Below are 22,608 nucleotides of genomic sequence, written 5' to 3' on the forward strand. Positions count from 1 at the left end.
CTTGCTATGCCTTAGCATCACCACACTTAGATTGATATTTCTTAAAATTACAAAATAAATTGTAAAGGACTGCAGTGCAGTGCAGCCCTAGTGCTTACCTTCCACTGGTTTAGTGATTATGCCTGTCACACCTCCAACAACACCCTAAAACAAAGAAGATAATGAAGTTCCCACTTAGGAACTGGAATGCTGTAAGTCCAACTGGCCAACCAGTTGTCTCACATCCTTCACTTTAAAACTTTATAAAGTAAAGTTCAGGATCAGAAATGCTGTCTGGTTGGGGTTTTGGTTTTGTTTCTCTCTTCGACTTTATATTTTTAAGAAAATTATAACTGAGGGAAAGTAGAGAGGGGGAAAATCTGAACCAGTTGAAGAAACATTTATGCTGGCAGGACTAATAAATCTGTTGTATGGTAATCAGCAGTCTTGCAACAATTAAGTAATTATTTCCCTTTCACTACTAAGAGGAAGCTGCCAGAATTCCCAGTCATGAGTAAGTGATACCAATTAGGGCAAGGTAAATTAACAGCAAATAACTCTCCACAAGACTGGAAAGGTCAAGTCGTTGAAAGACACTAAGGCAGATGAATGAAAATGCCCTGAGGTAACTTCCAATATCTTAGAAACAGTATCAGAATCAACTCCACAATGTTTACTATTTAATAACTACTTAGAGATAAGTCCACTGTTTTTATTTGGAATGGAGTGTGATGGAAATTATTAGAAGACTTAATCTGCAGTCATGAAATACAGACCTCTCAGTCATTGTTTATGTGAGGTTTTTCTCACAGAGAGAAATAGAGGTGATCTTTCAGCAACCAAAAAAGGCTCCCAATTTTAGATAACCAAAAAATAGTGGTTGCACAGCTTCTCTTTCAGAAAAAAAATATCTCCAACCTAATGTAGTACTTTTATACGTATTCTACTTGCTTCGTGCTCCCATTCCTTAAAGTCAAGAAAATGTAGCAGTTTTGTACGACCTCAGCATAGAGAAAGCCATTTCCACCACAGTTCACAGCCACCTGACCGGAATGACAGAATTGACTGCAAGGTCAGGTGAGGGCCCAGTTACTTTAATTACCTCACCCACTGGCTGAACATGAGTAACTGTTTATTTATACAACTCACAGGAGCAATCAGTGTCACTCCTACATTTTTCCTTTCCCAGACCCTAACATCAGTTCCCCTGACCAGAAACATGAGCTCAAACACTACCCTGAGGCTGCTCTAAACCACTGCCTGTTTGCCTCTCCTGTTCAGCTCCTGAGCTGACAAAGAAGGCATCAGACCTGCTTGCATGTAGTTTTCCAGCTTGGGTTACAGGCTGGCACATCACACACTCTCCAAGCTCATACCCGTAACAAGCCTTTTCCTCCCTTGGCCAGGCTCTCCCCAAAGTCCTTCGGCTGCCGACCCATTTCCTCTCTCCTTTTCTGCTGGAATTCTTCATCCAGAGTAATGGCAGCCAGGCCTTTTCCAACAGTGCCAGTGATCCTGGACACCACCCCTGCTGCACCACCTGAGGGAACAGGGCAGACAGAAAGAGTTCTTGTACAGCTTAACAGCAGACAACACAGGAGAAGTTCCCAGCAAATCCCCTTCATAGTCAGTTTAGATATGATGAATTCACATGAAATCCCACAGGTTGTTCATGAGAAGACTCCAGCATCTGCTCTGAAGTCCATACACACAGAAAAAGGGAACTCTTACATCACTTCACTACATGTTATACAGCATATTGAATGAAATAATATTTTCTCCAATTACTGTAAGACACAGCTGAATAAAAACCTAAGGTAATTGTAACAGTAGCTGGTCTTAATAACACTTCTCAGGCTCCTCCAGACATTTTAGGTCCATTAGAATTCTGTTTCTTATTCATCCACAGCATGTTGCTAACTCAGTTACATATTCAGTGTTTCTCAGTTTGGTTGCTCAGTCTACAAAGCAGACATTTAGACGGTCTCAGGTAAATTAGATGTGAATGATCCACATCACAAATACTGACAATGGTGTGACAAGCTTAAATACTCATCAGGGAAATACCATGGAGGTATTTATCAAAGCAGTAACATACCCACTGTGTGGCCAAGGAGACTCTTAACACCAATCACAAAGCCTTCAGCAAATTCTTCAGGGCCTTGAACAGCACCCTAAAAATGAAGTTTATTAGAAATAGCAAAAACTATGCCTTGATTCATCTGCTTCAAGAATAACTAGCCACTCCTTTACACTGATGCAAGTAAGGTCACATGATTATGTTATTTCTTTAAAATTAACATTAAAAAATTACTTTCATACCTGTTCAGGGTGTGGATTACAGTGACAACAAAACTACAACCCTACCAGTATATTCTATTAGCCTACTATAAATATACAGTTAAAGAATCAGGGAGTCATACCTGGAATGGCTCATAAAAGAAAGCTTCCACTCCCTCAGACAAGCCTCTGATTAAGCCAAATGGATTTCCAAGAACATCTAATCCAAGCACAAGGACATACATCTGTTTCAGGAACTAAATAACGAGGGGAAGAAAAAAGGCAAAACCCAAAAGCAGTGTTATGAGCTGTTGTTACACACAGTTCATGGCAGAACCCAAAGGTGGTACATTTTTTAATTTACCACCCAAGGAAGGTGTTGGAATACTCAAGTGTCCCTACTAGAATGAAGATAGGCTTAGGCAAATGATATATTATATGTATAGACAACTAATATTACTGAACTATTACATTTACTTTTACTATTACTATTACAACTATTACTGAAGAAAGATAAAAAGAACAGAAGGAATAATTTAAAAAATTTTAAAACACATTTAAGGACACTTCTGTGATCACATTTTCATAATTGTGTCACCAGATCCCTACTCCAGTACCATGAAACAAACAATTAGTAGCTTTCAGAGGTATTCACCTTTTCTTTCCTATTTTCTACATTCTCTAAAGCACATACTCAAAATTTTACAAAAGGCTTGACTAAATCAACTTACTTGTTCACTGTAATGTCTAACAACTCTCTTCATCAGCTGATCTCTCTTGTAGAACTGGTATTTAATTTCAAAGAAAGCGAGTCTGAAAGACAAGTAATCACATATTGGTTATAGATACCCTTCCTCCTTCAATTCCTTCAGATAATCCTGAAGCCCAATTCTCTTAAAAAGGACCCCAAACCCATTATCCCTCCATTCCTCCTTTCCCTTAAGGCTGTAAAAACTTACACCTGAGTCAGTCAGCAAAGTTTACCGTGGATCCAATCATTAAGTGTAGAGTAGCTTTAGTCAAAGTATTAAAAAAAATCCACCAATTTTATTATCTTACTTGAAAACAACATCATCCACATCTGTCAGAGTGGCTCCAATGCTTTTCAACAGCAAATTCAGGGAATGGATGGCTATCATGTCTTCCCCCTTATCTGATGCTTCTCCTCCAGAGGCCAGAGACAAACTCAAATGCAACTGTCAAGACAAAATTAGTAAAACAAAACAAATCAAGACCAAAACAAAAACCCCAAACCACAGCAGACAGATTGTGTGTGCATATGCAAAAAAATTAGCAGTGAAAGAGTGGTAAATGTATTTTGACTCTCTGACGAAATGTGCAATTTCAACAAACATGCTTGTGCTCACACTGGTATTAATTTGATAATATAGGTACCTATTTATATTTAACATAGGTATGTAGTCATGTTCGCATGCAGAGGAGTGTCCAATTGCCCTAGAAGTTTCATTTTACACAGTAAACCTCTGTGTAAACAATGAGTTAAAATTTAAATTGATTTACTTTACTAGCTTGTGTGTATTTTTCCAACTAGTCACTCTTTGGAGGAAATAAGAACTTTGATTTGTCTTTGACACTATAAAATAGAAAATTTTTTTAGTGTTTGTGAAACAAAAAAATTCACACACTTTTCTTAAGAGTGGAAAGGGCAACAGAAAACTATTTTTCTCTTTCCTTTTTCATCACCATAACCAATATTGTCCCTTCTAGTCACTCACGAGAGGGCACAGCAGTTCATCTGTATAATTTGACTGTTTCTACATTCCCAGTTTTCACAGTCTTCCCACTATCCAGTGGTTTCAAATATCAAGATAAGTCTCCTGAAGTTTGGTGAAAAAAAAACAGGAGAGGAAAAAGAAGTCCCTTCCTGTACTTAACAAGCAGCTTGTCTGACATTTCAAATAAAGATGCAAAAGAAACTTAAAAGTCCTTACTGTTTCTTCAACAGCTTTAGCCAGATTGGGCAGAGGATAATGTTTAAATATCACAAATGTCTTGTTGCTCCCAATGCTCTCCCTGGCTTCACCATTCTCTTCTAAGTTTATAAGCACAATCATATGAGAAAAAAAGTCCAAGAATCTAAGAGCACCCTAACAGACACCTAGTGAAATAACTAAAAACCTGAAGTAAGGGTTTATGTGAGAAAAGGAAAGGAAGTAAATTTTTTCCCTCTAAATTCTTATTCAATCTGATAGGCTGAGAGGAGAATTCTGCTAATTCAGCATAATGTCTAATTACTGATGATCTTTCTTATCTTCCTTCAAAAAATCCCACTGCTTCAAGAGAGACATGAAGACAAGCCCATGGAAGTGTATTTTATAACAATTTCTGATACATTACTTGGATACCTTCAGGCCAACATTTTATCTGGCTTTCATCATTATTACATTGACTCTCACTTTGTGATGATTAAGGGTCTGTTTGTACTCATGGGTGACAAAGCAAGTTTTCCAAAAAAGTATTATATTCCAGAGAACAAAACCCCCACCAGGGATGTATTTACTATAAGGAATTAAGAGATGACCAATATCAGGTGTTGTATTAACCAAAAATCTCTCTAGTGCATACCTTAATTGGAGAAATATGGAAATGTTCAAAGAAGCTGAGCATTGACAGGTCTGTCAGGGAAGACTCCATCAGCTCAGTGTTAAGTGCATCCACATCTTGCTGAATTAATTTAGACTGGTTTTGTCATTTAAAAATGAAAAGGAAAAAAAAAGGAAGTTAATCTCATCAGCATATACATAATATAATTAATCATATATCTAAATGTACGTCATATATATAAAGAGTAGAAATAACAATCATAGTCAAATACAGTTAATTACTTAAATATAACTGTATTAATTTATTTCTTGTATCCAGGGTAAACAAAAAAACCCCAAAACCAACAACACAAAAAAACCCCACACCACAAAAACAAAAAAACCCCTCCCCACATACACAACAATTCAACAATTTCCAGGTCGTCTTTTCATTTTATACTATACTGATATTCACTTAAATTTCTCAGTCATTTAAGGTATCACTTCCATAGGTTCTTTGTGGTATTTTTTATTTCCTCACAAAATTACAATTTTTATACAGAACATCTGAAAATATAATTCCTAAGAAAAAGAAACTTGTAAGAAAGACTCTTCTATGTCCAGCAGAACAAAAGGGGACCTGAGGGTCCACCTATGTAAGATTTTAGAGCTGTGAAAAATCTATTCCTTCTACTCTCTAAAGACAAGACACTGTAGACTAAGACAAATACAAGCCCACTCTGTAAAACCTGCCCTTATTTCTCATACACCCTTAACACTCTGTAGCCACAACTAAAACCTTTATGTCACCCATTAATGAAACATTGAAAGAGCAGAAAACAGCTACACATACCCAGGTATCAGTTACTCAAACTTGTCATTCAGTAATGGTCACAGCCAAGGTTTAACAGAAATACCAATACTAATTGAAAACCATTTTATTATGTCCCTTAATTCACATTTGTGAAATGCAATATTCACCTATTTAAATGGAAATTTTCAGGAAATTGCAACACTAAAACCATGAAGGCCTTGTTCCAGCAAAAATCAATTTTTCTCATACATTACCCTTTGTCTTTCAGCTTCTGGGTCTGTAGATGGAGTGAAAAGTTCACTAAGTGCTCCTAAAAATCCCTGATCAATTTTCAGAGCCATTTCCTGGATAAGAACCATGAAGTACCTAAAACAGGAAAACCAAACGTGTACTTGGAGAAGGTGAACTGAAATATCACCTGCTTGCCCTACAGAACTGAAGCTTTGCAAGATTCACAATCTACAGTATCAATTGTCAATGTACACTCAGAAATGCTTATTGACCACACAAACCTACATTACTGTAGGTTATTCAACCATAATACTTTCAAAATTTACCCAAAACCCATCACCAAATACTTTCTACATTCCCACATTACAGTTCCAGGCCCTTCAAGGATAACATAACCTGAACAACACATTTCTTCCTCTTATCCAAGTGCCTCTCTTCAAGTCACATTATTGAATATTTATTTTATTAAAATTCACCACTCTCAAATATTACACCCACACTAGTTGGGTAGAGATATTTGCATTAGAAACCATCAGTACAGTGTTTTTTGTCTCATTTTTAGTGCAAAAACTCCAGCCATAGACATATTCACTAAAGAACATTTTACACTGTTCTGGGCCACATTAAGTCATTTGTTGTTAGAACACCAAACACCCACAAACAGGCAGACACACAACTCTGGTACTGTAGTACCAGATGGACATAATTCTGATTACTAAAGAATTTGCATAACAGCCCCATCATGTGGTCAGCCCCTATTTTCTAAAAACAAGTTCCTTTTAGAACAACATTTTTTCACAGGAGACATTTAAAAATTCAACCAAAAGTCAAGAGTTGTTTGGATAGGAGAACATAAACTGCAGAGCAAAGGTCAATTCTAAAATATATTTAAAATATATTAAATCCCTAAAATTGTGTTACACCACACTGTTAAACTCACTTGAATTGCAGCACTTTGCTGTATTCGTTGAATCTAGTGATGACGCTGATGTCAATGAAGGGTTTTGGTTCTAAACAGAAAAAAAAAAGCTAAGGATATGCCAAAAATAAATTGCCAAGATACTACTTGGCTGAATAAATCTGATATGGCCATATATCAAATTTATAATAAATCTGATAAGGCTTTCCCTTACCTGAATCCAAAGCAATTGACTTGGGAGGGAGTACGGGGTGGAACACAACAGGAAACATGGATCCTGGTAATTGATTATCAACCTAAAACATCATGGCATCATTACAGGAATATTTTAGTGACATGATAAACACAATTCCCATTTCAGAAGGCTTGAGAAACTTGAGACTGTGTTGAAGAAGAATGTCATCCTTATTTGGGGGGAAAGAGGGCAGAGAGAAAGGATTGCTCTGATTTTATTGTGAAATGGTACCCATTAGTTATAAAAGGTCAGATGGTGGGAAGTGTTGTACAAGGGATGCTTCCAGAGGGTCACACCCATGGAGACTCCCAGGGGCCACACTGAGGGCACACACTGACTGGAACAGCAAAAACTGCCTTCAGCCAAAAGTAAAACCAAACTCCTGCTCTGGGCACCACAGGCACCAGCTTTGGGGATAGTGCTGCACAGAGATGGATAAAATCAAAGCCCTCATGTGCCTGCTGTCAGAGACTGAAATGGTTAATGATTTATGCATTCTAGGATTGCCAAGGGACTTTTGCAAGCTTCTGCAGGACTTTTGCATTATACCTCTGATGGCCCATGAAAGCCCATCCCCCCCTCTGCCAATCTTGAAAGGTGGGAAAAAAACCCTTTTGCCAGAGCCCTCATGGGAACTCAGCACAGACCCAGGAGCTGTTGGAGGCTCGTGGCATGGCCTGGGACACTGACCATGGATATAGTAACTCAGAACTTCTTGGAGTGTGGGGGCTTCCCTCCTTCCCCCCCAATGGATCAAGGCCACCACTTCAACTGACAGACATGGAAGCTGCAACTCCCAAGTTCCATCTCTGGACCCCGTGGGTGGTGACTACAGACATCTTTCCACTCTCAGCTTTGCTTTCCCTTCCTCTCCCTTACCCTTATCCTGTCTTTCCTTTCTCTCCCTTATGCATTTTCCCCCCAGGGGTTATCCCTATGACAGATGATATAGATGACAACAGCCAAAATGCTAACATACCTGTTACAACAAAATTGTTAAAATGAACCCTACCTATATGTGTTTTCAGACACGATTATTCAGTGTCGTTTCACTCTAATCCACCCCAAGGGAATTATTGATAAGAACCTGGGTTACCCCCCCCTTTTTTTCCTGGGGTGGGTCACAACACCTGCTCAGTGCACAGACAGGAGGGAGGGCGGTACCTGCAGCCAGTAGAGCTGAGCCCGTAAGCTCCTCTGGTGAGGGGACTGTTTGAATTCCACCTGAATTCCCGACAGGAAGTTCCGGCGGATGCTGCACCTGACTGGGAGACGCATTTCCATGGGAAACTTACTGAAGTTCACCTGGAAATGTAAGAAAGCAGAGCTAATGTAGACAGAGATAATCAAATGTTCTGTTCCTGTAAACAGGCCAGCAAATAAAACCTGTGGGTTTCCTTATTTCCTGCTCTGATCACATGGCTACTGGATTACTCCATACATTCTCTGCATGGAAAGTAACAAAAATCACAAGTCAGTCTGATAAAGATACGAAATTGTAGCTTTAGTTGCCCCAAACAGAAACCTCTGTGCCATCTTAGTAACTATTTCTTCATGAGTTCTATATTACACTGGATAATTATAGATATTTACACACAGTTCACTACTTTCCCAGCTGATGCTTTTAACCTGATCCTGAAATACGAAGAAAGAAAAAGCTTTCCTTTATTTGGAGACAAATATAATGATACCATGTACTATAAATGCACCACTGCCATGTGCAAAACCTCAGTGTTCACACAGCTGAGGGGATATGCATGTTTTGCAAATGAAAGGATGATATAGAAAACAAGCCTGATTATGGTACTATAAAATGCCTGTGTTGAACTTGGCCTTTTAAATACATTAAGTTTATGCATGGAACACAGGTATGGACAATTAATGTCTGAGAAAGCTCAGGTAAGTCAATTAATTTCCAGAGTCTGAACACTACAGGCTCCTTTACCACCTCAAGCAATGGAAACTGCAGCTTACTAAGATAAAACTAAGGTTTCTACAAAGAATTTAAGGAACCTCAATGTGAATATAAGGTTCATAACTAACATGCACATACCACACAAAACCAAAATTCTTGGAGACTTTTACTTCATAATACAAGTCTGGATAATGCCTCAATATTGCCTCAGTATCACCACAGTAGAAAAACATTGTACTGTGTAAAATGTGTAACTATTCAATTAAAAAGATTGCTTTCTGTTTCTCCTAAAACAGCATCTATCCTTACTTAGCAAAGCAGAAATCTGTTTTAGCTGTTGCACATGTTCTGCAAACACTTAAACTCCAAACATACCTCAGTGTTGCTGTCCAGTTTATGCCAACCAGGACCTTGGAAAGCTGTTTTTGAGAGATATTTCTGATAGGCTTGTTCCAACAGGTTTATTTGCTTTTGATTAAATGGTTTCCACTTGTGCCTTGGTTTCCTTTCCCAAACAACACCAGAACTGCAAGACAAATAACAAGGTTAACAATTTGAGGCTTTATACCTTTCTTGTGCATGCAAACGATGTAAAATATATTATTCTAATTTCTCAGGATCAAAAAAATTATTTCTCTAATATAAGTTAAATCCTATTGGCTCTAATTTCACAACAGTGGTAAAGGCAAAAAACTTATCTTTAATTAAAAAGGTTCCACCTAATTAAATTGGAAATATGTCCCTTTCAACCCTAGTACTAAAATTATAACAAGCTGTCAAATTTTGATTTTTCAAAGGAGTATTTAGACTTCCCCGTGCAGTACCTAGTTATTCCTATGTAAGAGATTTCTTTTTTATTTTCATTGTTAACTAGAGAAAGTCCAAGGCCATGGATTGACAGGTTTATTTCTTGGTCAGGTTGCTCCAGCTCCTCTGCTTGTCGTGCTTTAGAAACCAAAGCAACATCATCTGTGAAGAGCAGCACCCGCTGACGCCCATCCAGGAAAGACACCCAGTGGATCTGAGTGTTGGCATTGAAAGGGAACTGCCCACAGTCATCCTGCATGGGGGGAAAAAGGTATATTAATGAGTAAATCCATGCTGCTGCTGTATGTTATAAGCAAGTTTACAGACACACACAAAGCAGAACTCAGTGTTCTCCTTGTTTGTTCGCTTTATGGCCTCATGATGATTCGGTTGCATCTTGAATCCAGACACTGAAAACGAGTTGGAGGTTGGGATATTCCAATTTGGAATTTAAGTGTTACTTTTCACAACAAAAATTGCTAAAAATTAATTGCAAAAATCTTCTGGCTATCCACCCTGAAAATTCAGGGCACTTTGGCTTTAAATATTTGCTATTCTTGATTTCCTTGTGAGTTATCATGAACATCAGTGGCATGAAGTTAATAAAGATGAATCAGTAATTATACAAAGAATTGCTAGAGCTAACAATAAAAGCTATCAACTAATACACAATGCCATCCCATTAGTATGTAATAAAGGAAAAGAGGGGCTTTTTCCTCTTTTGTAAACTAAACATTCCAGCAATATTTGTGGTTTAGAATAATATTGGAAATCATTAGGAAACAAAGGCCTTCACAGCAATGCAAAAGGTAATGGGAAAGAAGGCAATAAATTATAAACCACAAAACAGCAAAACCATACAACTATTAGGATCTCTGCACTTCAAATGCAGATATTCCTTATTTTTTAATTTGTGAGGCAAAATTAAGATAATCGAAGCCCTTTTCTCAAAAGTCCCAAATAATCATAAATGTAAACATAATTATACAGTGAGGAAATCAGTTTCAAAGTAAAAAAACATTTTAAATGTAAAAAATTTGACCCAAAAAAGTGTTTATACAGTAAAGCTGACTGGAGTTGGTTAACTGAGTTCACAGTTGAGTGAAATTAAACCCAGCAAAACTGAAACACAAACTTACTTTCCTGTCCCTCCTTTTAGCTACTAATCCTTTTTAATTTTCCTAACTATGCCCAGTCAACAGAAAAACCACCTCTGAAGAATTCAGTTTAGTGTAAGGTGCAAGCAGGCAGCTCTTTAGAGACACACACACAGGACTTTATTTGGCCCACATTCCAGTTAAGTGAGAAAAACCTTCCTCCATGAATGTTTGCTTCCCATTCTCCAACAAAACACTTGCTCTGTCTTATCCCAGATTTACCTCTGCTTCCAGTTCCACTGTCCCTGTTTCTCTCAGTCATTTTCCACCTTGGTCATTATTATTATTTTGCCCCCACTTCACACGTTTTCCTGTTTTAGTTCTGCCTGAGTTACAAACATGGAAACAGCTCTTAGTGAGCAATTCAGAATTCTCTGCTCCATACAAGCATTTCCCACAGGAAGTGAGAGTCACAACAGTGGGGGTTTTCTCCATCTTTAGGGAGATACTTAAGGCAAATGCAGCACTGCGGGAAAACTGGTGAATTACTCATCCTCTCTACTCTTTAGATACTTCCACAGCTCCTACACTTGATGTTCCTTCTTCCATATTCACAAAAACCAGAGCAAATGCAAGCTGCACTTTGTGTCTGATCCTCTGAATATATTAATCTAAACATCCAAAATCTTGCTGCTTGACAGGAGGCTCAAAGGTCTTTTACAGGACAAGACAGACATGAAGTTACTGAGGAAGCTTTCTCCCAGACAGTTTCAACCTTGTAACAGTCCTAGCTTGGTTCAGCATTTACTTCTCCCCTTCTGAAGTTTACCTTAAGTAGGTCGTGTTCACCAAAATTTTGGCAGTAGCCCCAAGTCAATTTTCTTGGTTTGGTTGGATCTGTCCAGGCAAACAGGCACACCTGCCTTGGTTTCAACTCCATTTCCTCTTGTAATCCACTGCAGGGTAAAAGCAAAGCAGCAAAATAACAGCATTCACTGGTTAGGAGCAGTGGTGGAAGGGGAGCAAGCAAATCTTGCTAAATCCTCCACCCCTCCAGCCTCCTGGGGTGAGGTGGGAAGGACCCAGGCCATCCACTCCAAACAAGGCCAGCTGGAGGTTCACCAGCTCTTGGTGAACCAGGATTTATACTCCCACTTTATTCTCTCCACTTTCTCAAACTATGAGGAAGACAAAATACTTCATAAAAAGAATATGAGAAAGAAAAGGTGTTTTCATCTGTTTTTCAAGGTCCTATAATGGTAAAAGAGAACTCCTTTCTTCCCAAAGGGTCCCCCCTGGTTAAACCATCAGTGGTGAACAGTGTCTGTCACCTACCTCTGTCTGTATCTGAGGGAGTCCCACGGGGTGTGGTTCACAATCAGGGCTGGGGCAGCTCCCTCATGGTAATCAGAGAAGCTTATGAGAGTAGAGTGCTCAGAAACATTCACATCCACCAGTAAGCCCCCATTCTGCAGAAGGAGTTAGACAAAGTCTAGTATTTGTTCCATACATAAATTCAATTTAGAACAGACTAAACTGCTATTTTTAGATCAGTCTTTCGCTGGCCTCTTACAAATGAAATAAGGAAATGTCCCCTGCATTACCTAGTAACAGCAAGCTCAAACACACTGATTGCTGACTTTAGGCAGGTATCAGCAGCATCCACAAACCCCTTGTTGATTTAATTGAAAAAATATATTAAAATTAAAGATTTCTATTAATTACTTCATTTGGCCAAGTTCAGTAAAAAGTAAAGGTGATAATTCCCTTCACTTTCTGTTACAAAACTTAGTCACATTTAAAACTGCAGGTTCCTGCATACTCCTTAAAAATGTGAAGGTCTAGACAAACTTTAGTGTAAGTTTGTAAAGTACAACAAATATAGCAAAAGAACGTTAACAAAATGAGCAGAAAAGTTCTGTTCGTTAAATCTCTAAACATTTCACCCTGAGTCTTTCTCCTAATGGCTTCCCAGTATATATGCAAGATATTTCTGAAGCAGGTACAGCACCATTTTTCTCATTTGCTTATACAAAGGAGGTACTTCATGCTTTCCCTTTGGGATTGTCTCTTCAGACACCTTTCTCAAAATGCTCCTCTAGCAAGATAAATTGATTTTTCTGCTACATTATAAGGCCTGGAGAAGAGGTGGGAGGGGACACATCCACCTTTGAAAAAGGTGCTTCAGGAGACTTGGAGAGGTGGATTATCCTCACAACCACTTGTATTTCAGTTAGTTATGATGAGCAATACATCCAAAGCCCTGTCTGAACATGCTACATTTATATACACATTCCCTAATGCTAGGCTAGGGGGAGTTCTGAAATCAGTAAGATTCAGCTGTTTGACTCATAAATTAGTTTGCCCACGAACTGTGTGTGTCCAACATGCAGTGGATTATCAAGAAAACAAAAAATACAATCCATTTTAGGATAACTATTTAAACAAACCGAAGGCACCCAAGACATTACCCCTGCAAAACCCCAGATGTCAGAGGTGCAATCTGAGCATTTTACCATTCTACCATTTGAACTTAATGGCAATAGAGCTGTTCATCTTCTTAGAGGGTTAACTCAAGTAAATCACCCTGACTACACAGCTATGAAAACAACAACACTGCAAACTTGATTCACAACCTTTTTTCTGCCTCAGAACTGAAGGGCAGTGTATACACAGTTTGATCTGGATGATCTTGGTGAGTCAAGCTACCAGAGGGCTACAATGGAGTTTAAGAACAGAGCACACAAAGGCAGTCTCACCAATTCTTCCAGTCTCAGCAGAGTCCCATTATCCTGGGCATTAAACAGGAATGGTTTGGATGGGCTGTCATAGCCAACTACTCTGACACAAAGTTCACCAGATGAGTTTTCAGGCCAGAATGGAAGACACTGTGAAACAAGAAATACCTGTGACTTTAACAGTTCTTGTATACTCAGTACAGTGAGCCAGCAGGAAAACAAACAGGCTGGTGACTATTTCACATGCCTTAGTTCTTACCCAAGTATCTCCTGATGAACATCTCAGCTACATTTACTAAGTTACCCAAACTGAAGGACTTCATTAATGTACCAACACATGCAACCTGTGCTGCTCAAGTTCCCCTGAGCTGTGAGGTACCCATGTCATCCATCACAAGTGACAGCTCCCATGAGAGAACTGCTCCTTCCTCAAGTGACACCTAGAGACCAGGTGTTTGTCTACAACAACATCCAAAGGGAAAAACACGAAACATTACCTCTGAAGCTGAGATATAATTCCATTTATTAGTTGGAAGAGAGCCATTAGGACCAATTTCTCCAACTTCAAGTTCCAAAGAAGATTTGTTTGCTATGGTGTAGAATGGAGTAAAGGTAACTATCCTGGTCAGGTTAAAACTGCTCATTTTGATGCTGACTCCAACCTGTCAAACAAGGACAATTTGAGCAAACAATCAACAGCAAGCTTAGAAGAAAAGTCAGGATGGAAAAAAAGGAAGAGCCAACACTATAATTACAAAACCTGGCACACAACACTCCTGCTCTGAACACCTGAAATAAAAGAACCAAATGACACGGAGTAAAGTCAGCAAATTATGCAACGCAATTAACACAATAGTCAAGGTACATTTTAGCTGTAGCATTTTGTAGCTGTAGCATTTGTGGAGAAAACCCAACAGGAATCCTCTAGAGTAAAGAAAGACAACCTAAAATGACCATTATCATCAGAAAACAGCTAAAGAACATATGGAAACACAACTCCCCACATCTTTATTCTGCTTACTTGTGGAAATGTAGTCTTGGATAAGGACTGCAGATCTAAACACTTGCAGTTATGAATTATGCTGTGAACTCTTCTCTCCATTATGCACATTCACCATTGTGTTTTCAAACAGCCCAGAACTGCATATTTGTTATATAAACCACAATTATGAATTCAACTGAAACTTCTGTTGGTGAAACTACTTGTTGACAGGTGCAGACCTGAACAGCTGGGGCATAAATGTTATTACCCTAAGTGTTAAATATTTCCATGCTTTAAAAGCAGTGGAAGAAGTGAAACAAAGGCCTTAATGAGGGAAAGAAGTCAAGGCAAAAGAACCCCAAGAGAGCTTCCTAAAACACAGAAAGATATCTTACCAGGTAGTCCATGTTATTGGCTGAACACCTCACGCATCCATAGCTTCCTACAGTATCAAGGGAAAAGCTGCTGGACCAAGTGCTGGTTGAAATACAGAGCTGGATCTGCAGGCAAAAAACAACATCATGCAAAGTAATTCAATAAATTCACTGTAATCCTACAGCTCGTGCATTATGGAGTGCAATCGTATCACACAGAGCAGTATAAGGACAACACATCAGTGCTTTCAAAACCTTCTGTAAATTTAGATAACCTTAGACAGTAGTATCACTATTCATATTCTGATTAGTCTGTGCCTGAGTTCTGGAGAAGATGTTACAGTACAAGGTAGGAAAATAGAGGAGCACTCATTGTCTGCTCCTGGCAGCACACACATACATGGCAAAAAGCCTACATTTTGGGGTGCTTCACGAACTTGAAGAGGTGGGAGGAATAAACACTGTTTCTTCAACCAGTTTTTCAACTACTGTTGGGTAAGAAGAGTTATTTAAAAGGAATGAAGGGCCACTTCTGAAAAAATCTTCTACTGCAGTACTCTTCACTTGACCATGCAAACATCACACCAAAACAAAAAAAATCAAAACTAAAGAAATATGTTAAACACAAAACAGCATATTTACAGTGTGCATTTTAAATGTCAAAGTACCAAAGAAAGCAACCGCCAGATGAGTGTTTAGACTTAAAAACTACATAAAAATATTCTTTATGTGAAATATCTGTGTGTTTTCCCCCTCAGAGCAGGACTTTCAAATCAGCATACCTTATTTTTACTAAAAATGTTTTTCTTTTTAAATGAGAACAAAACAATGTCTCTGTAGTCTGCTGGGTGCTTCACATGAGTGTCTTCAGCTCGGTACTGGAGCACACGGGAAGTCTTGTTGATGATCCAGTAGGGACTGAACACGGACAGGACCAGGCGGCTCCCGACCCTCCTGGTGTGGATGTGCACATCCACTGTCATGGATGCTGCAGAGTGGGAGGTGAAGCACACGGGGAAAAACTCAGGCATCCCATCGTGGATTTTAAGATGCCCATTCCAGTCTTTGCCTTGATATTTTAACAGCACGAGTTCCATTATTTCTCCATTAATTCTCGAATGGAAAACATCTGCGGCGCTCCCTTCAGTTAATTCCCGGGCTTCTGCTGTTCCCTGGAGCAAAAGCAGAAGAGGCAAATTAAGATTTTATTATATAAAATTAAGGCATTCAAAACCCAGCATTTTATTGTCTTGCAGGATGCACATTTCAGGTATCTCAGTACAACGTGTCCTAATCTCCCATCACTTTTATTTGGGACTGATCCTCTGAATAATGTGAGATCCATTGCACTTTTCTTGCAGGACAGTAATAAATTCTTAATTAATTCTTAGTTCTGGATTTCAGGAAGGCAAACTAGTTCCAAAGTATTCCCTGCCTCCACTCACTCCCTTCTCTCCCCCTCCTTCCTCCATGATTTCCAAAGGATTTTGGCAATGAGTTCTTACCCCAGTGCTTACACTCCTGGGTGTAACACTGAGCAGGACAGTGCTGCAGAGGTACAGCCAGGGCTTTTCCCACTGAGGATCACCCAAGGCAGAAAGCCAGCAGTTCTGCCACACTATTTAGCAGCACACCTTTGCTCAGGCAGTAGCATCCCACAACAACAGCTTTCCTATTTTTTCCTAATAAACAGTGTATTTTACTGTATGGAATAATGGCCAGGTTTCATTAGTCCAGGATGTGAAGACAACAAGCAGACCCATCTAGAGGTACAGTGACTTCAGAGAGAGATTTGAATTACTACTTTCTGGCTCCTCAACCAAGGCAATGGCACTCTGTCCTACGTGCTGTGACTCCAAGTACTGAAGGACAGTGAAGGTAAGAAAAGTGGGAATAGTGCCATTAGGATGTTGCACAGAAGTGGAAAAAAGATCTAAATGAATGCCACAGCCAGTTCTGCAAACAGGACACACCAGAACAAACAAGGGTGGTGGTTCTAAATCCTCAACTCTGTTGTATTTACTAATATCACTCAGATTTCATGAAGAAATATTAGATACTGAAAATATTGCATGGAGAGGGAAATGGTCTGTGCAGCGTCCTGCAAAAATTCTTCCAGTTTGTGCAAGGATGACCCCACAATAATCATCAGTAAAGAATCAGTGTCAGAATGGAGAGAAGCTGCATTTTCTATGTGAAGAAAAGCTCTAGAAATTGTAGATCCTTTGTCTTATGCCTCTTCTTGTGAAGCAAAAGACATCTTGCAAAACACAAACAGTATCTCAGAAGAACGTAAAAGAAAAAGACCAATCCAGTACAGGATTCATATTTAAGGAGCAAGGCAGAGTTGGCCAGGTACATCCAAAATCAAAAAAAGGAATCCCTAGAAGTCCCAGAATCAATCCATGATCTGCCTCATTCATTTACAATATAAAACACAAACCCCAACATTCATTATCTTACACACTACATTCATCTGCACTTCTAAGTAAATACAGTCTTACTTAAAATTGAGCAAAGGATTTACAAATAAACCCTAAAATAACTTACCTCCAGTAAATATCTCAAGGAGTATGGCAGAAGATTCCTCACAGTGAGTGTGGGGTACAGGTGGATAATGTAGGCTGGATCCCACTCCTCTTCATAGGGTGAAATAAAACTGAGTTCATCAGGTACAGCTGTTGAGCTGATGATCAGGGGCAGGAAATTGGTCTCCATGGCTGGGCACTGTAACAAGCACTTCACTTCAGTGCTCCTGTGCAGCTCCTCCCTCCAGGCAATGTAAGTGGTGGACTCTCTGAACTGCCCCTCGAACACCCCCGTGGGCCGGACATACAGCTGACACCTGCAGGAAGAGGGACACAACAGATTTGTACTGACAGACAACTTCACCCACTTTAAAGTCATTGCTAACACTCTACAGCACACTCACTACCTAATCAAACAGTCACTGCATCAATCAGGTTGGAAAAGAGCTCTGAGATCATCAAGTCCAACCTTTGACCCAACAAACCTTGTCACTCAGATCATGGCACTCAGTGCCACATCCAGGCTCTTCTCAAACACCTCCAGGGACAGCGACTCCATCACCTCCCTGGGCAGCTCATTCCAATGTTTAATAACTCTCTCTGAAGAACTTCTTCCTGATGTCCAAGTTAAATCACCCCTGGTGCAGTTAAGACCGCGCCCTCTTGTCCTACTGCTGGTTCCTGGGAGTGGAGCCCGACCCCACCCGGCTCCCCCCTCCTGTCAGGGGGTTGCAGAGAGTGAGAAGGTCCCCCCTGAGCCTCCTGCTCTCCAGGTTCAACAACCCCAGCTCCCTCAGCTGCTCCTCACAGCACTTGTGAATAGGTTTTGGATTTTTATCCCGGTCAGGAAGACTTCCAAGTGCAAATTCAAGCCCCCCCAGCAATGCTGTATTTGTGCATCAGACTCACAGAGATCAGCCCTTCAGAACAAGGAAAGTTTACCTGTATGAATGCAAAGGAACATGGAATTCTTCCTCAGGCCTGGATGTGCCAATTGCCTCCAGCACCCTGGAGCCTTTAGCCAGATTATAGATCATAAATGGGATGGAGAAATGGTTCTTGATCTGGAATCAAAATGCAGAATTTTCATTGCATTTCTGTGGTACAAATTTCTAAAGGAAAAAGGATGAATAACAAGAAGGAAAAACAGCAATAGCAGATTTAACCAAACTCTCTAGAAAACAGACTTTATGTGCCTTAAAACAAAATACAGTTCTGAAGGAGACAATACACAAGCATATGAGAAAACTCTTCATTTTAAGCCCCATGAAATGAAAAACATGCTTAAAATACCAAATTGCATAAAAAGTATCCTTAGTGTTGAGGATATTAGAAAGCCAAAAGGAAAAAGAAAAAAACGGATTTTCCATTTATCAGGAACACACACATATACAGAATACAGATCAAAATTCATGTAACAAATAGAGCAAACTACTTAATAATTGGCCTTTAAGTAACTTCTTGGAAAAGTTACAAAAAAAAAATCTCAAAAAAAAAGCTACTCAAAAAGATCTCAAAAAAGGCATTAAGTAAGAAAGGCCAAGTCACTCACTGAAGAGCAGTGCCTGAGCTTTGGGCTGGTTTTTACCTGCAGAGGGGACCGTACAGTGATGACCTTGTTCCCCTCTGTGGCATCAATCTGGACAATGATGGAGTCTGAGTGCCCAGCGAGGTTCCTGACGTTGTACAGGCGTCGGCCTGGCTTGGCTATGGGAATGCTCAGTGCTTCTTTATATCCCTGCAGTTCTGATCCACAAAAACATACAAAAATCTCAGTTAGGCAAAACAAATCACACTACCATTTCCTATTTGAACAGCTCCCAACAGTTCAACAGAACCCAACAGTTCAACAGCAACAGCCAGGATCAAATACTCTCTGGCAAAAGCACCTGAAATGGTACTTGAGTACCACTGAAGGAAAGCTTTAAGGTCCAAAGACTCCTCAAGACTGTAACTTTAGATCATGACTTATACATAGCCCAGGAAATACCCCAAGCAGTAAACAAAGGTACTCGTTGGGTGAGTTAATGAACTGCAACACAGAACATGGTCTTTGTATCAAGGCCAAGTACCTTCAGATGGGATGGGATGGAAAGGAAAACACTCAGGAGATTATGGATTAGTAGCTGTTGTATCCCATTCTCTTTGGAGTGTTTTCTGGCAAAGCTAAAAACCAGAAGCATAACTGCTCTTGAGTAGCTGGGTAACTACAGGAAGCCAAATAGTAGCAAGGGTAGGAGAAATGAAGATCCTGTTGAACAGGAGCTGGAATGCACAGGCCTGTGTCACAGGGTCTAACATGGTCTATCCATGACTCCACTAGAATGTCGTCCATTTCTCCAAAAGGGGAAGAAAAATTATTGTGCTTTTTACTCTCTGAAAAACTGAAGAAAAGGAATTTTACAAGTTTTTCAGAAGTCCAGTAGCTGTTTCGTGGGGTTTCTTAATTGGCATCAGTATTCAAAAGTGGTTCCAACACCATGTACTCCACATGCATTTCCATCACACTGATTGAACCCTGTTGATCCCACAAACAGAGCCCCTCAGCACAATACCTAAATTCAAGGAAAAGACAGAGCTCTCCTGGCGGTACAACGCAGACAACCTCCCTCGCTGGGGAGCTTCAAAGGCAGAGTATTCCAGTTCCATGCTCTGCCCAATTTCTATAGCATTCAGGTTTTCTTTTCCAGTGGAACCAACTATCCGAAAATTGGAGCTGGGAAGCACTTTGAGAGAAACACCCAGGGCATTTTTCACTATGAAAGGGGCTGTCTCCTTAAAGGAATAGTCAAACGTGGATGCAGTTGCCTCTGAAAATGCCTGGAATTAACAACAAATAAAATATGTCACACACAAATAAATATAACATATCCAGAAAGGCAATTCCCAGCAACTATCATTTTAAAGAGGGGCAAAATTATATATAGCAAGACCTATGCTTTGTAGAGTACTATTCCAGGGAAGTGAAGGTTACTTCCAGAGAATTTAATTTTATTCTGTGATTTGCAGTACATGTTGATGCTACAATAAGCACTCCTGCTTCTTACAGGGCATTTTTCCAGTTCTTGGGTTGTAAGAGAAACATAAGATCTGGGACAGAGAAATCACAAGGACATGGAACATGTACATACTTCATATTCAATCACAACTTATGCTTATAAACATTTGTTTGGTTCCACAGAAGCCATGGGAACTGACTGCCAAGAGAGACTTACAGTATTAGCAAGTACTTACAGAACTGCTGCAAAACTGGTTTTAATTTAGAATTAAAAAATAAATAGGCATAAGTCACATTTTGTAAAAATAGTTTAATTTAGTAACCAAAATTTCTTCACCTCTCTAAAAAAAAAAAAGGAGGGAAAAGCAGTCTAGATCATTCATAAGCACACCTACTATCACAAGAAAAATAGGGGGAAAAAGTATTTTTAACACACTGGACAATCTATTCCTCCAGTTTCAAGGTCAATCCTAAAATGCACACTTTTCTTAGTATTCAATAAAGGAGAAAAACTGGAAAGGAAGGTAAATTTCTCTTTAAATATTTGAGAAAGAGCATTGTAGCAAATAGTTGTGTTTATTGGAGCATTTCATTTTCATTTGACCTGCATGTATGACCCTTCCTTAAGTCCTGCATGAGCACATTTGTTGCTCCAACACAGAAGTTGCTTCTTTGAAAAGCTTAGCACCACCTTTTGCCAACCCTAAAGGACTAATCCCAGTAAAACTCCTCAGCCCTTCTAGGTAACATCTGTCAGAGCTGCAGAACAGCCACTGACTTGTGACTGGCAGCCAATAAAGTTCTTTAAAAAAGAAAAATCAGAACTTCCTACAGAACCAGATAATTCAGTTAGAACTACCTTGGCCAGGTTACTGAAAACAGCCAGACAACACTTGGATATTGTGATGTTCATTGTATCCTTGGAGGAGATGTTAATGGCAGTTTGTGGCTCAGGAAGCACAATGAAATCATCCCCAGGCATCAGACTTCTCTCTTGGACGGGGTTAGTCTTCATCTGAAAGAGAAATTTCATCAGGCCTTTATGAACACAGAAGTTACTTTTTCCTGTGTTAAAATAGGAAAAAACTTGACCTACACTTGATGATTTCACCAAAAAAAGTACAACTTGTAAACCTCAGATGCCTTAAACAAATATGGATATTTTATAGCAACACAGAAGGCAAGTTATTTTCTTTTAGTCCATGTACTGGACAATTAACATTATTCAGAAAAACTTTAAGATGTCTAAAGATTGATTTTTTTTTTCCAAGTGAAACTGCACATCTCCCTCAAATCAACAACATTCAGAAGGTCAACGTTCTACCACATAAAACTTTAAAGAAATTTAAAAATAGCTGCCTATTCAAACCATTTCACATAGTTCCAAGTAGTTTACATACCTCCAGTTTTAAATTCCATTGCTTCTTTCCTCCTTCAATTCGTTCAATAAGTGGCTCCCACACTGCATAGGTTTCATTGTAATAATGAATCTAAAGACATAACCAAAATTAAATAAAGGACCAGTTTCCTTCCAATAGAAATTATTATGTAAAATATTAATAAGAAAACAATCAATTTTGGAGGTTCTAGCATTAACTTTTAATGGCTTAAAAATTAATACACAGAAATGTAATATATCATAAATTTTTCATCAGTAAGATCATTTTTGAAGAGTTCATTTTCTGGCTTGCTTTGAGAGCAACCACACATCCTGGTAACACTGTATCTTTTTAACACCTTCAATTAACATCATCAAGTCTCCATCCTCTCCTACCCTGTTCAAGAGAACGACTTTGAGACCAGAAACTTCAATGTCACAAGTGCTTCATTGCACTGCGAAATAACAGTTAGTCTGAGTAAAGCAATCTCAGTCTGGTCCACTGGAACCACTCCTCTAACTCAGAGCAAACATCTGGATTTTAATGCCCTTCAGTCACTTCAAATCTGAATAGAAGTTGTGGACTCAACAGTTCTGGATGTTCCCTGGTGGAACCATGGGGACTTCCCCCAGAGGGATGTTTTTACAGGTGCATCTTCCAAACCCTCCCATGATTGCACAGCTGGCAATGAAAGAAGGCTCCTTGTACCTCGTGCTTCATTCAGAGGGACCTGAACAGGGTGGAGAGTTGGGCTGATTCCAACGGGATGAGGTTCAACCAGGCCAAGGG

At 39.4% G+C, this 22,608-nt stretch overlaps 1 protein-coding gene across 5 annotated transcripts in view; it reads right to left on the reverse strand.

The window, feature by feature from the left end:
* Positions 1-22,608, reverse strand: part of VPS13C (vacuolar protein sorting 13 homolog C) — an 87,856-nt gene that overhangs the window by 16,462 nt on the left and 48,786 nt on the right. For all 5 annotated transcript variants that reach the window (XM_027704428.1, XM_027704430.1, XM_027704429.1 and 2 more), the window contains 25 exons: positions 21,841-21,930; positions 21,300-21,455; positions 19,998-20,262; positions 19,031-19,188; positions 18,385-18,506; positions 17,465-17,759; positions 15,697-16,086; positions 14,936-15,040; positions 14,056-14,220; positions 13,580-13,708; positions 12,156-12,289; positions 11,650-11,776; positions 9,741-9,976; positions 9,292-9,442; positions 8,166-8,306; positions 6,981-7,062; positions 6,788-6,857; positions 5,871-5,982; positions 4,846-4,959; positions 3,319-3,455; positions 2,991-3,072; positions 2,403-2,516; positions 2,078-2,153; positions 1,356-1,519; positions 99-144 (listed from right to left, as the gene is read on the reverse strand). In XM_027704428.1, coding sequence (XP_027560229.1) covers positions 99-144; positions 1,356-1,519; positions 2,078-2,153; positions 2,403-2,516; positions 2,991-3,072; positions 3,319-3,455; positions 4,846-4,959; positions 5,871-5,982; positions 6,788-6,857; positions 6,981-7,062; positions 8,166-8,306; positions 9,292-9,442; positions 9,741-9,976; positions 11,650-11,776; positions 12,156-12,289; positions 13,580-13,708; positions 14,056-14,220; positions 14,936-15,040; positions 15,697-16,086; positions 17,465-17,759; positions 18,385-18,506; positions 19,031-19,188; positions 19,998-20,262; positions 21,300-21,455; positions 21,841-21,930 — 3,661 coding nt within the window. The remainder of the gene's footprint in view (positions 1-98; positions 145-1,355; positions 1,520-2,077; positions 2,154-2,402; positions 2,517-2,990; positions 3,073-3,318; positions 3,456-4,845; positions 4,960-5,870; positions 5,983-6,787; positions 6,858-6,980; positions 7,063-8,165; positions 8,307-9,291; positions 9,443-9,740; positions 9,977-11,649; positions 11,777-12,155; positions 12,290-13,579; positions 13,709-14,055; positions 14,221-14,935; positions 15,041-15,696; positions 16,087-17,464; positions 17,760-18,384; positions 18,507-19,030; positions 19,189-19,997; positions 20,263-21,299; positions 21,456-21,840; positions 21,931-22,608) is intronic.

Source organism: Neopelma chrysocephalum, unplaced genomic scaffold, assembly GCF_003984885.1.
Source record: "Neopelma chrysocephalum unplaced genomic scaffold, ASM398488v2 Primary Assembly neopelma1_274, whole genome shotgun sequence".
Classification (NCBI taxonomy): Eukaryota; Metazoa; Chordata; class Aves; order Passeriformes; family Pipridae; genus Neopelma; species Neopelma chrysocephalum.